This window comes from Babylonia areolata, chromosome 31, assembly GCF_041734735.1.
Source record: "Babylonia areolata isolate BAREFJ2019XMU chromosome 31, ASM4173473v1, whole genome shotgun sequence".
NCBI lineage: Eukaryota > Metazoa > Mollusca > Gastropoda > Neogastropoda > Buccinidae > Babylonia > Babylonia areolata.
This window is the reverse complement of record NC_134906.1, coordinates 20,584,467-20,596,288: the sequence shown is the minus strand read 5'-3', so window position 1 is coordinate 20,596,288 and position 11,822 is coordinate 20,584,467. Positions and strand designations below refer to the sequence as shown.

Genomic DNA, 11,822 nt, shown 5'->3' with positions numbered 1-11,822 from the left:
AAACTGACATGTAGTAAACTTTGATACATGTGGGCTGCTGCTGAAATCACATGCTTTTAAACAAAGTCACGAGCATCGCATGATCTTCTCTATGTTGTGTTGTGCTGTGTTATTGTTTTGTGTTATGTTATGCAATGTTGTACTGTTCTTTGGAACTATTATGCTGTGCAGTGGGGTTATAAAAAAGGTGTGTTTTTCACACACACACACACACACACACACACACACACATGGTGGCAGAATTGCACTGGTCTTTAGTGCTGCAGCCTTGGAGGCTAGCTGGCCTTTCAGGACCAACCCAAACGGCGTCTGTCCTAAATCTCTCTTAGCCAAGAGAGTGGGGATGTAATTCATGCAAGACACTTTTCACAACAATACAATTTAATCCCAGACAGCTGGGACAGCATTTGTATCAATTGCTGTCATGTTGGTCAAAGTCAGACACAACTGACATATACTCGTCAGGCACTCGTTGAAAAAGACAGGTGCTGCCTACCTGTTCTTTGGGCCAGGTGATGGCGATGTCCCCAGTGTTGCTGCCTGTGTCCACGTTCATGTTCATGAGGTAAGAGTAGGCCTGCTTGTTCACCTTCATGTCCACCTGGTTGGAGAACTGACGTCCGTCATCTTTGTGCATGGCGCTGACACTCAGAGACTTCAGGCTGATCTTGCGCAGGCTGGACTTGACGTCCAGCTGAGCCTGCAGGTCACGTGACCCGTCTGTGCCACGGTTCTTGGCGGTCAGGCTGATCTCACACTGGTCCTTCTGCAGGGACAGGGCGAGCTGGAAGCAGCACACAAGGCACACACTCATCAGAACACGCTTAAAGCTAGTTCACAGGCTCTTTCCCTAAAAGCTTACAGTTTCTGTTAGCATGATACCCATCTGAATAGAAGTTATGCTTCAATGATTTTCCAGTATTGAATACAAATGACAGAAATCAAGCAAAGACACTTTCCAAAGGAAATGAAACTGGACTGTGGTAAATTATACGAGTAAAAAGATAGACCCCTTCAAAAAATCACAAGCATGTACACACATGAATTATGCTTCATACCACCACCGGATTATTCTAGGAAGCTCTTACACTGTATCAAACATCACTGTCTGAACATGTATAAGTTCTTTACCTTCGTGCGAAGACCAGTGTCCAGCTTGTGGGTGAAGGTCAGTCCCATGGAGCCATAACCCCGGAAGGGGGTCTCGGCCTTGAAGTTCACGTCAATGTCACGTGGGGTGAAAGGCTGGGCCACAACGAGGTTGGTGGTGATGACGTTTTTCTTGTCTCCCATGACCAGTTTGGTGCTGAGCTGATGCTGAGAGCTGCTGCTGTCCAGTCCCAGACTGACGGCCAGGTTGCTGTATCCCTGCAGAGGGCTGCTCAGGCTGACACGGGCCTTGTGGGAGGAGTAGTCCTTGCTGCTCTTGCTGCCCGCCATGCCTTCAATCACCACCTGGTCATCACAAACAGAGAAACACACAAATTTGGAGATGATGGGAGATGGGTGGATTGTTGACAAAACGAGGAAGCAGAATGAGAAGAAGAAGAAGAAGGAGAAGGACAAGCTCGAGAACAAACAAGAACAAGGACAAGAAGATGTGAGAAAAATGACAAGCAGAACGACTATCAGTTTGGTGCTGTGGATGAGATGGACAGCCTGATAGACAAATGTCACACACAGAATACGAAACTTTTGATTATGCCTTCTTGGTAGATAGAGAATACAGCACAGAGATAGACAAAAAGGTGTTGGAATTAACTACAATTAGAGAACAAAGAACCAGGTGGAATATTATATAAACAGATACATACATGCACGTAATTAATATCATACCTTTGTTAATGGATTGAGAAAGGCAGAGACTTGTTATCATCAACTATTTTATCAATTTTTTGTGTGTGAACTATAAACCATGGATAGACCTATCTATGAGTAAACTACCAACCAGAATCTTACTGACTTTAGCGTGAACTATTGACCTTGACCCAACTGACCTTAGCGTTCTTGTCGTTGTCAGCATCCCAAGCAGTTTCAAGGGAGCCCTCGTAGTTGCCCTTGACCTTGCCAGCGTTGGCCTTGAGCAGGACACGCCTGGAGGGCACCGTGACCTCCAGACTCCACTTGCCGTTCTTAGACTTGGCCAGTTTTTGAGTGCCGCTCACACCATAGGTGTTCTGGGGAAAGACGGCACAGTTCATGTTAGGATACAGACGTGCACACAGTGACCAGATTGTAAGTCCCGCTCACAATTGTACGGATTTTCACACACACACACACACACACACACAGAAAGCAGATAAAACATTCCCCATGCTTACTTTGCCCTGCTTGACAGAGCCAGCCAGCTGCAGGTCATCCCTCTCCAGGTTGGCCTCCCCGGACAGAACGACTGGCTTGATTCCATCCACACCCACAGTGCTGGTCACTTCATGGGAGCTGCCGCCGCGGTTCTTGTACACTGTGTTGATGCTGTGCATGCTGCCTCCAGTCTTGATGTTCAGGCTGTGCTCCCACTGGGAATAAACAGATAAGGGGTTAAAGATGATGTGATGATGATGATGATGATGGTGATGAGTATGATGATAATAATAATAATAATAATAATAATAATAAGAAGAAGAAGAAGAAGAAGAAGAAGAAGAAGAAAGCTTGATTATAGTAATGAAAAATAATACTGTATAGTGCTTCTTTTGAGCAACCTCCCTATACAATGGTTTCTAAGCGCCTCACATGGAATACAATTGATATTCAATCGCTCAAACTGCACACAACAGTGCGCGAAGACATGAAACAGAACCAAAAAAAAGTGATACTGTGAACAAACCAGATTCTTCATATGTAAGGAGATTGTTTTGAAGAATTGCCAAAGGTTCGATTCTACTTCTGTGACAACTTTTAATTCTAATTCAATTATTCAAATATACTGCGTTTTCGTGGTGCCAAACCAGTACATTACTATTATCATAATAAGAGATTCAACAAGATATGGACAGGAAACGAAAAGATCGATGTATATTATGTCTGGTCTGAACATTTGTATCTTCGAATCCCTGACGTTACAAAACCCCACTGTTTTTTGTTGTTTTGTTTTTTAATTGACCTACTGAACACTTAAAGCACCAAAAGAACATGAAAGTGGAATAAACAAAAATACCACGGAAACCGTCTGGATGTTCAGCATATATCTCAGACGATGAAATGACTCACCTGTTTCTTAGAAGCCTGAGTCAGGCCAGATTTCACAGTGAAGCCAGATCCTGGGGCCCTCAGAGTCAGTTCACCGTTCATCTTCGTCAGTTTGTTGCTCTTGTCCTTCAGGGTCAAGGCCGCACTCAGGTCTTTGCCCTTGGCGTAGGTCAGGATGACATTGGACTCCAGGCTGCTCGGATTGTGTTCGTGCATGCCTCTGATCTTGACGTCGATGTTCTGAAACCAACGGAGAACACATGTGGGAGCACATCCACATGGAGTGGCTGTGACACACACAGAGTGAAGATGGAATTGAAAACTATGTTGATGATGTTTATCACAACAACCGATTTTTCAGTTTAAAGCATGATTTTCTTGTTTCATCCTCTTAACGTTTTTCAGTTATTTTTCTCCTTTTTCGTCACTGTTCTTTTCTTTTTACTTTTTTCATTTTCTTGAAAAATAAACATATAGAAAACTCCAAAATAAACAAGGACACATCAGAAGACCCTCGGTCCACACGCTCACCTGCTGAGGAGCTTCTGCTGACATCTTGAAGTTGAGGTCCATGTTCTTGAGGTTCTTGATCTTCCTGGCCAGAGTGGCGGAAACACTGACACGCTTGGTCTTGTCTTTGAGGTTTCTGCCGTACTTCACTTCCAGTTCTCCTGAGGACAGCTTCTTCTTGTGGTCCAGGTTCAGTTTGACGGCAGTGTTGTAGTCAGGGAAACTCTTGGAATCCATGCTCCTAATTGAACAGTGAACAGTTGTATGGAATGCTGTAGAGTCACACATGTTAAAGTTTTCTGGGAACTATTGATAAGAACGGTTTTGTTTCTCGTCAAGTACACGATTATGAGCAACAAGCTAAGAAAAAGTAAATCTTAATTTGATCCTTGGCTGACAGACTGACAAATAACTTTTGATCTATGGCTGACAGACTGACAAATAACTTTTGATCTATTAAGTCATCACTTGGCTGGACTTTTTATTAGGGACATACTGGATATGCATATTTCTCCCAAACTATGATTGGCTGAATCATAAATGATTTCCGGGTTTATAACTGATATTGAAACTCACATTCACTATGCTTGTCATCAGCCTGATTACCAAACAGTTTGTGATTATTTATTTTCTTTTCCTAGTGATTGTAACTGCAGCGAGAGTTGCTTAATCACAACAACCCTGTTCGCTTTTGATTTCGGATTTGGAAAAGTCTTTTCCATGTCTGAGCCTGATGATGACCCTGTCGTAAATGTTGGCATATGAGAAGACAGTTGTGCCATTAATTTTACATGTTACTGGCAGTCAGCGTGGACAGCCATGTTCAACTGTATTTTCAAAAAAAAAAAAAAAAAAAAAGACCGACAAACGTCAATGTAAGGGATGGACGTGTACTCACGATCTGAGAGTGTACTTGTTGTAAGCCTTGGTGGATCTGTCAGACAGTTTGGCCATGATCACGATCTTGTCTTTGACGACACGGGGCACGTTGTACACCACGGTGACCCGGCCGTTCGCCAGACGTCCGTTCTTGACGTTGACAGTGGCAGACATGCTGCTGCTCACCACAGCCGACTTGATGTTGACTTTGCTGACGTAACGGACAGCCGCCTTACGTTCTGACTTTGTGGCAGTGACTGTAACACATGGAGTGGACATCAAGGTCATGACAGTCTCTTTCATTGATATGTAGCTCGCTTTCAAAAGGTGACTGGTTTATCTCTCAAAGGTTATGACTTTGTGGCAGTGACTGAATGGACGATGAAGAAGTAAGTCACTCTTAATCACATGTTAACGTATTGTTCTCCTGCAAAAGGTGTTTGTCCCATTCTGAACATGCCTTCTGATTATGCAGCAGTGATGGCAACAAACATATCTTATTGTATATTCAGGTCCATTTGAACAACTTTCTACTTCAATCGACATTTGCTTATAATGTTACATCCATCAATACAAGTGACGATATGTTCAGTTATGAACAACTTCTTCCATGGTATGTAGTGCTCACATTGCTACAACCTGTTGTCGATTTTCTCTTGAATTATTATAATCCTGCCTCCCACCCCAGTTTCCCTCTACTCTACTTGCTGTTTTACTCACACTGAGCAGAGACTGGTTTGAAGTTGATCAGGTTGAAGATGAAGTCAGTCTTGAGGATCTTGTCCTGGGTGTACAGGGCAGAGCCACTGAACGACACCAGCTCCCGTTTGGGGGACTTGACTGACAGGAAGGGGGTCACCTGTGTCACACACGTACAGACATACGTCATCATCACCATCATCATGGTCATCATCATCATCATCATCGCCTTCATCATCATCATCACAACTACCACCATATTCATGATCGTTATCAGAAATAACATTATTGTTGTTCCTACTGTTAGTCTTACACTAGTTTTTGATTGTATTGCTTGTGGTGGTAGGTGTGTTTTGTAATTCAATATACCATGTCATAAAGAGGTGAGAATCAAAAAGAAAGAAAGAAACAAAAAGCCATCCCTTATAAAAACTGATGAATGTATTAGTACCACTGCTGCTAAGATTGCTGCATCTGTTTTGTTCTTTTGTCGTTATTTCTTATACTGTTGATGTTTGATTGCATTTCTTTGCTACTGATTGTGCTGTTGTTGCCTCTGCCGTTATTGTTTTCTTTGTGGTTTACGCTGTTGTTTGTATATGTGCTTTTGCAATGGTTACCTGCATCTTGGATTTGCTGATGGACATCTGGCTGCCCACACGCAGGGAATACTGTTGTTTGTCTCCCTTGGCCACAGAGCCTGTCAGGCTGACTTCCTTCTTCGTGTTGGTGAGAGCAGCTGTAGGACACATTGTTGTAGTATGGGTTAGTACAGCACGTGCCTTTTGCAGAAACGTAAGATGATTGGTTGACACGAATACTTATATATCTGTCTGTAACCAAGCTCTTAGTGCTTTACAAATACGGTGACGTTTTCACAATAGATTGTCTACCTTGGTAGAGCTGACTCAGAGCTGCCTTTAACTTGAAGGCGCTCATCTTTCGTTGCATGTGTTATGAGACAGATGTGCCTTCAATGTCTATAATGCAAATATTTTTTACTTCGTCATTGATGACTAAAACGTTCTGTATCTAATAACTGTTAAATGATTATCATAATCATAAGAAAAGAGGGTGACAACATAGAACATTGACAGTCCTGTGCATGGTAATCTTACTAATACCACTACAGTATTGATAAATTATGTATACATCCAAAGTAGCAATATACAGAAGGGTTTGCGTTATGATATTTCTTCCAGAAGATGACCTTGTATCGCAGTGTGTTAAATATGATAAAAGAAAATTAGAGAAGATTCAACGAAATCTCAGGCATGAAGAAGAACACAACTCACACTTGAGAGTCAAGGGCTGGGCAGTCACACCACTCAAGGTGAGGTCCACCACTGCAGACTTTGTTTCCATGGAAACCATGCCAGTCAGAGCCACGTTGTCTCTGTTGGGATGACGGAGTTCCACCATAGGGGTGTATGTGACACCGTTCTTGGACTCGTCGATCTTCACTTCCGTTCTGAGGGAGTAGACGTTGACGTCATCTGTGATGAAACTTCCGCTGACACCCATCAGTTTTTTTGTGTTCGTGATGGCCCCTGGAAAAAAAAAAACAACAAAAAAACTTTGTTTGGGAATTTATAATAAATATATTACTTACTGCTGTGTGATTCATTATATTATCCATGAGACTAGAAGAGCATAATTTCTACCCCTTCTCTACATTTCCAAGAGAAAATGATGGTCTGAAATACTTTTCTCCATGATAACGTTAGTTAAAACAGCAAAATGATGTGAATATTAGACTATTGAAAATCTAAAATTTTGTGTCGAAGACATTTTGAATTCAGTGGTGTGTCATAGCTCATGCTTTTCGTTTAATGTTTTTTTGGGTTTTTTTTTTTCTTTTTCGTATTTTAGCTAGTTTATTTTGCTCCAATAATCTGTTGGAGCAAATAATAACAGCAAAGCCATATGAAAGACAGGGGGCAGCCCTCTCCTGTATTCATTTGAATAAGCTTACAATTCCGCCCACAGCAGAGTGATAGCTCTATGATCAATGTTTTCTCTACTGCACTGAGAATTCATTTACAGCTTAGATTTTTGTGAAGGACTATGACTCTCAAACTAGGAGAACATGATTGCATTGGCTGTTTCTGTTGCAGCCTTGGAGGCTAGTTGGCCTTTGGGGATCACGTCAACGCCAGCTGTCTTGACGCCCTCTTGTTCGAGGTAATGGCGATGTAACCTCTCCACAATAATCAAATTCTAGCCCTGATAGTTGTGACAGCAGTTGCCACCTCTGTTATTCTAAAGGTCAGAATTGGACATGACTGACTGTCGTACGTACCTTTGAATTCAGCTTTCTTCCAGGGCGAGGCAGCGCTGACCTCCAGCTGTTTGTCTTCGTGGTTCAGGACGAGGTCAAAGGCCAGAGAGCGATCCACTTTGGACCCAGGAGTGTTGAAGGACAGCTGAGCCATGGTCTTCTTTTTGTTCTGCAGACACACACCACAGGGACAATTGATAAAGTGAAAGTTGACTGCTGAGTCTATGGAAATTAGAAATGGAGTTACTTTATAAAACCTGTAGGTGGTAAAATAGTCCCTGAACTTGGACATATAGTTAGAAACGTTGGACAATTGTTATCAAAAGTGAGTCTTATTTTTAATCTATAGTTTTTGAAACGTTATAGGACAGAAACAGTTTGACTATACTGTTTAGAAAGCAATCAGATTAGGAAAAAACGTACAAGAACGAATTTAAATATCTTATAAAAAGAACTGTTTCAGAAAGAGAACAAGATTATGTCAGCCTGAGCAACATTTTCTAGATTTTTTTCCATGTAGAGGGTGCGGATGGTTGTGTAAATCCAGGATACATTCCTTCCTGAGGACCCAATCTAGCAAAAGATGAAGTATGCTTCGTCTACCCATTTGACATGCCGACAAAAGACTCCAATATTTTCTACAAACAGTTCACTGGCCCTCAAAACACAATAACAGAATTCCAAAGGCACTATATGAGTGTGGCGGTACAGTCACTGACCTCCACCCTCTTGGCCAGAAGCTTGTAGCTGGTGTGAGTGTCCCGCTTGTACAGAGCCACGCTGAGAGAGGTGGGCCCAGTGAACGGGTAGTAGGGGCCAGAGACACGGGTGGACGCGTTGGGGTACTGCAGTTCTCCGCACAGCTCCAGACCAGTGATGCGTGACGCCAGCTCTCCTGTGCACACCTTGACGGTCTTTCGGTTCTCGGTGATCATCTTCTGCTTCTTCTCCACCGTGTTGTGCACGATGCTGAACTCAGAGCTGAAACCACAGTTGGAAGTGTTGGATTTACAGTCAGCCATAGGATGTGTGTAATGCTTTTTAGCGGAATCAGTGTGTTCATACTCTACAGTTTACCATTTATTGTAGGAACAGGTTCCAGTCAAACAGGTATCATTATGAATTTGGAGGATATTATCTTCATCCTGAAATCTACAGTATCACTGACCTGATATCGAAGATCTCCATTTTGTCCTCAGGGGCATCCAGTTCCATGCTCAAGACACGGCCACGGTCAAGGTCAACTCGTGCCTTGAGGGCAGTGCTGGAGTGGAGCGTGCCAGTCACGTGTAGAGCAGCGCGTGATACCTGGGCATCCACTGACATCTGGCCAGAGATCTGGATGGCACCGCTGAAACAGGATACAGGATTTGGTGAAGAGTTGTTGTCTGTGAGGTTTTCTCAAGTACATTTAGCCATCAACGACACTCACTATTCCAACAGCCTAGAGTGTTGTCAGACAGAAAGCGAGTGTGTGTGATGCTATCAGTGCAGTATTGTCCATGGCCATGATGTGCAAATGAAATATTTCTGACATCCTGTGCAGTGCTCTCATGAAGGGTTTTATTCTAAGATTTCAGTAAATGCCACACCACAGCAATATGAAGGCTTAGTTTCTTTGAAGTAATTTAACTGCAACACAATGATATCATATCTGATAAAAACAAAAAATCGTATCTGGATATAATGTCCCAATAAAGGCGCATTATATTACTCATTTAAACAATCATGCAATTAAGTTGGTGTGTCTTCATACAAATGCAAAGAATTTCAGACGATTTGAATCACAATGCAGAAAAGTTCTTTTGAATCTTGTAACCCACTATACATGAAAGGTAGTTTCGTTTGTAAAAATGTAGCAAACAATGCAGAAAAAGCATGTTTTATAATCAAAGCCTTTGAACATGAAGTGAATGATAGTCAGTTATGTCCGACCTCGACGATCAGAACAAGAGAGAAGTCAACTGCTGTCAAACCATACGGGCTAGATTTTGATTATAGTGGAGTGTCTTGCCCAAATTACAACCCCGTTCTTTCAGCCAAGAGGGTTTAGGACAGTTAGCTTTGGGTATGGTCCTCAAAGGGCAACTAGCTCCCGAGGCTGCGTCATATAACACAAAATGGGTAAAGGGCAAGACTCGAACCTGGGCCTGATTTCTCCGTCAATCTGCAGACTGCGGGGTGTGGAGGACACCTTACGCAGGTCCACCTTGCCAGAGGCCTTGAGGTCCACAGTGGCCGTTCCCTTCACTGTCAGTGACAGAGGCAGACCACAGGACGTGGGCACTGTCATCTCGGTGTCCAGGAACTCCTGAAACAATCCACACAGCCACGGTCATCACTGTTCCCTTACACTTCTTGTTCTTCGGAACAATCCGTTGCTGCTTCTCAACGAAAATTGCACCTGTCAGAAGTGATTATTCAAGATATTGCTTGAATGAATAACTTTCCCTTCCCTTTATCATATACATCAAATTCTGATCCAATTTAAGTTTTTCGAGGAGGCGTCAATGCGTTCAGACAAATCCATGTACGTATGCTAGGCAGATGCCCGACCAGCAGCATAAACCAACACACTAGTCAGGTCTTGAGTGCATACCTTTCAGAATGGATTCCTTCCACATACCTCTTCTAACAAAATACACATTGCAGACACCACAGTCACAACAACACACGCCTTGCACACACACCACAGTCACACTAACATACATTGCACAAACTACAGTCACACGCACACACACACACACACACACACACACACACACACACACACACACAGCGACACCAGCAGACTACTGCTGTTCCTTACCGTGCTGTGAGTCATGGAGATGTCGTGGTTCTTGCTCAGCTTGATCAGGAAGTCCAGCATGTTGAAGGAAGAGGAGGAGGTGAAGGAGTCCAGGCCCTGGAACCGCTGGAAGGACATCTCATTGCCGAACATCCTCAGGTACAGAGACCCCTTCAATTCGTCCAGTTGCTTGTTACTCTGTCAGGACACAGGACACATGGCCGGCAGTGAGGTGAACCATCAAATGTGAGTATGTCCCTTGTGTACCATTTCTAAGAAAACATTAAAGCATAGTGAATGACGTCCAACAACATTCAGATATCCCCACACTATTTCTCCCATCGAACCATATTTGATTCGGCTACAAATTGAAACAATTCTTCAGATAATATCATGCTGCATGTGCTGTCATTTATTAGTATTGATTAAACACTCCATTGTTTTTCAACGTATTAATACGCTAAAAGGTTTTGCCAATGATCACACGAAACTTATTTGTAAATTTCACCTTGTCACTTTAAAAAGAAATATTCCTCACCTTCTTATCTTGGCCCTCCTGTGCGAAGTAGCCATAAGGTCCCAACAGGGTCTCCAACAGGTATTCCAGACCTTCCAGTCTCAGGCCAACGTCCAGCAGGTTGAGGGAACGGCCGAACAGATCCACAGTGAGGTTGGCAGACGCAGAGCGGGGCAGGGAGGAGGAGGAGGACCACACCAGGTTGCCCTCAGCAGCAGCTCCGCTGTTGAGCCGTTTGAGGAAAGCAGAGCCCTCGTAGTTGTGGGAGAACTGGAGACGTCCCAGGTTGAACTTGGCGGGCAGCTGGACGTTCTTCAGCAGTTGTCTGATGGCCTGTTTGTGGGGACTGGACGTCTCCTGCAGGTTGGTCAGGTGACTCCACACAAAGGATCCCACCTGGACACAGTATGATAGTCACAGGTGAGGAAAGCTAATTGCCTGAGGTGATTGTGAGGTAAATTTACACGGACAGGTATTTAGCAGGCATTATAGTTTTTCTGTGTTTGTTTTTTTCAAAGCACACACAAGCAAGGTCAGCATCTAGTGATCTAGGTGAAAGAGAGTATTTATTTTCTCCAGGAAGCCGTCAGTCATAAGATAATTATCCAGTCAGTTAGTCGGCCAGTCAGTCCATAAGACAGCCAGCCAGTCAGTCATTTGTCTGTTTGCTTGGTTGCTGTTTCATGTCATTTGTTTTATGAATTGATTGATCAAGGAAACAGTCTGATCGTCGACTTCATGCATAATATACTGAATTGTTTCTAATCACCTGCTCATCTGTTTCAGATTCCAGGAGAAGCTGCACGCGCTGCAGAGTGTCGTCATCAGGACACGTCATCACAGCCAGGTAAGCGGCAATACGTAACTCAGAGTCCTCCTGGGTGTCCTCCATGAGGAAGGTGACGGCAGTTCGCTGTAACACAGGGCACAGTGTTGGAGTCACACGGCACTCGGTCATG

The 11,822-nt window shown here is 43.4% G+C and overlaps 1 protein-coding gene across 1 annotated transcript in view; it reads right to left on the bottom strand.

The window, feature by feature from the left end:
• LOC143276042 (uncharacterized) overlaps positions 1-11,822 on the bottom strand; it is a 72,542-nt gene that overhangs the window by 54,376 nt on the left and 6,344 nt on the right. Inside the window, exons 10-27 of the mRNA XM_076580429.1 lie at positions 11,633-11,776; positions 10,885-11,259; positions 10,368-10,544; positions 9,703-9,869; positions 8,727-8,909; positions 8,278-8,539; positions 7,580-7,727; positions 6,573-6,827; positions 5,898-6,016; positions 5,299-5,437; positions 4,598-4,835; positions 3,721-3,940; positions 3,211-3,429; positions 2,322-2,516; positions 1,998-2,177; positions 1,132-1,455; positions 497-784; positions 28-40 (exon numbers count right to left, since the gene is read on the bottom strand). Coding sequence (XP_076436544.1) covers positions 28-40; positions 497-784; positions 1,132-1,455; positions 1,998-2,177; positions 2,322-2,516; positions 3,211-3,429; positions 3,721-3,940; positions 4,598-4,835; positions 5,299-5,437; positions 5,898-6,016; positions 6,573-6,827; positions 7,580-7,727; positions 8,278-8,539; positions 8,727-8,909; positions 9,703-9,869; positions 10,368-10,544; positions 10,885-11,259; positions 11,633-11,776 — 3,646 coding nt within the window. The remainder of the gene's footprint in view (positions 1-27; positions 41-496; positions 785-1,131; positions 1,456-1,997; positions 2,178-2,321; positions 2,517-3,210; positions 3,430-3,720; positions 3,941-4,597; positions 4,836-5,298; positions 5,438-5,897; positions 6,017-6,572; positions 6,828-7,579; positions 7,728-8,277; positions 8,540-8,726; positions 8,910-9,702; positions 9,870-10,367; positions 10,545-10,884; positions 11,260-11,632; positions 11,777-11,822) is intronic.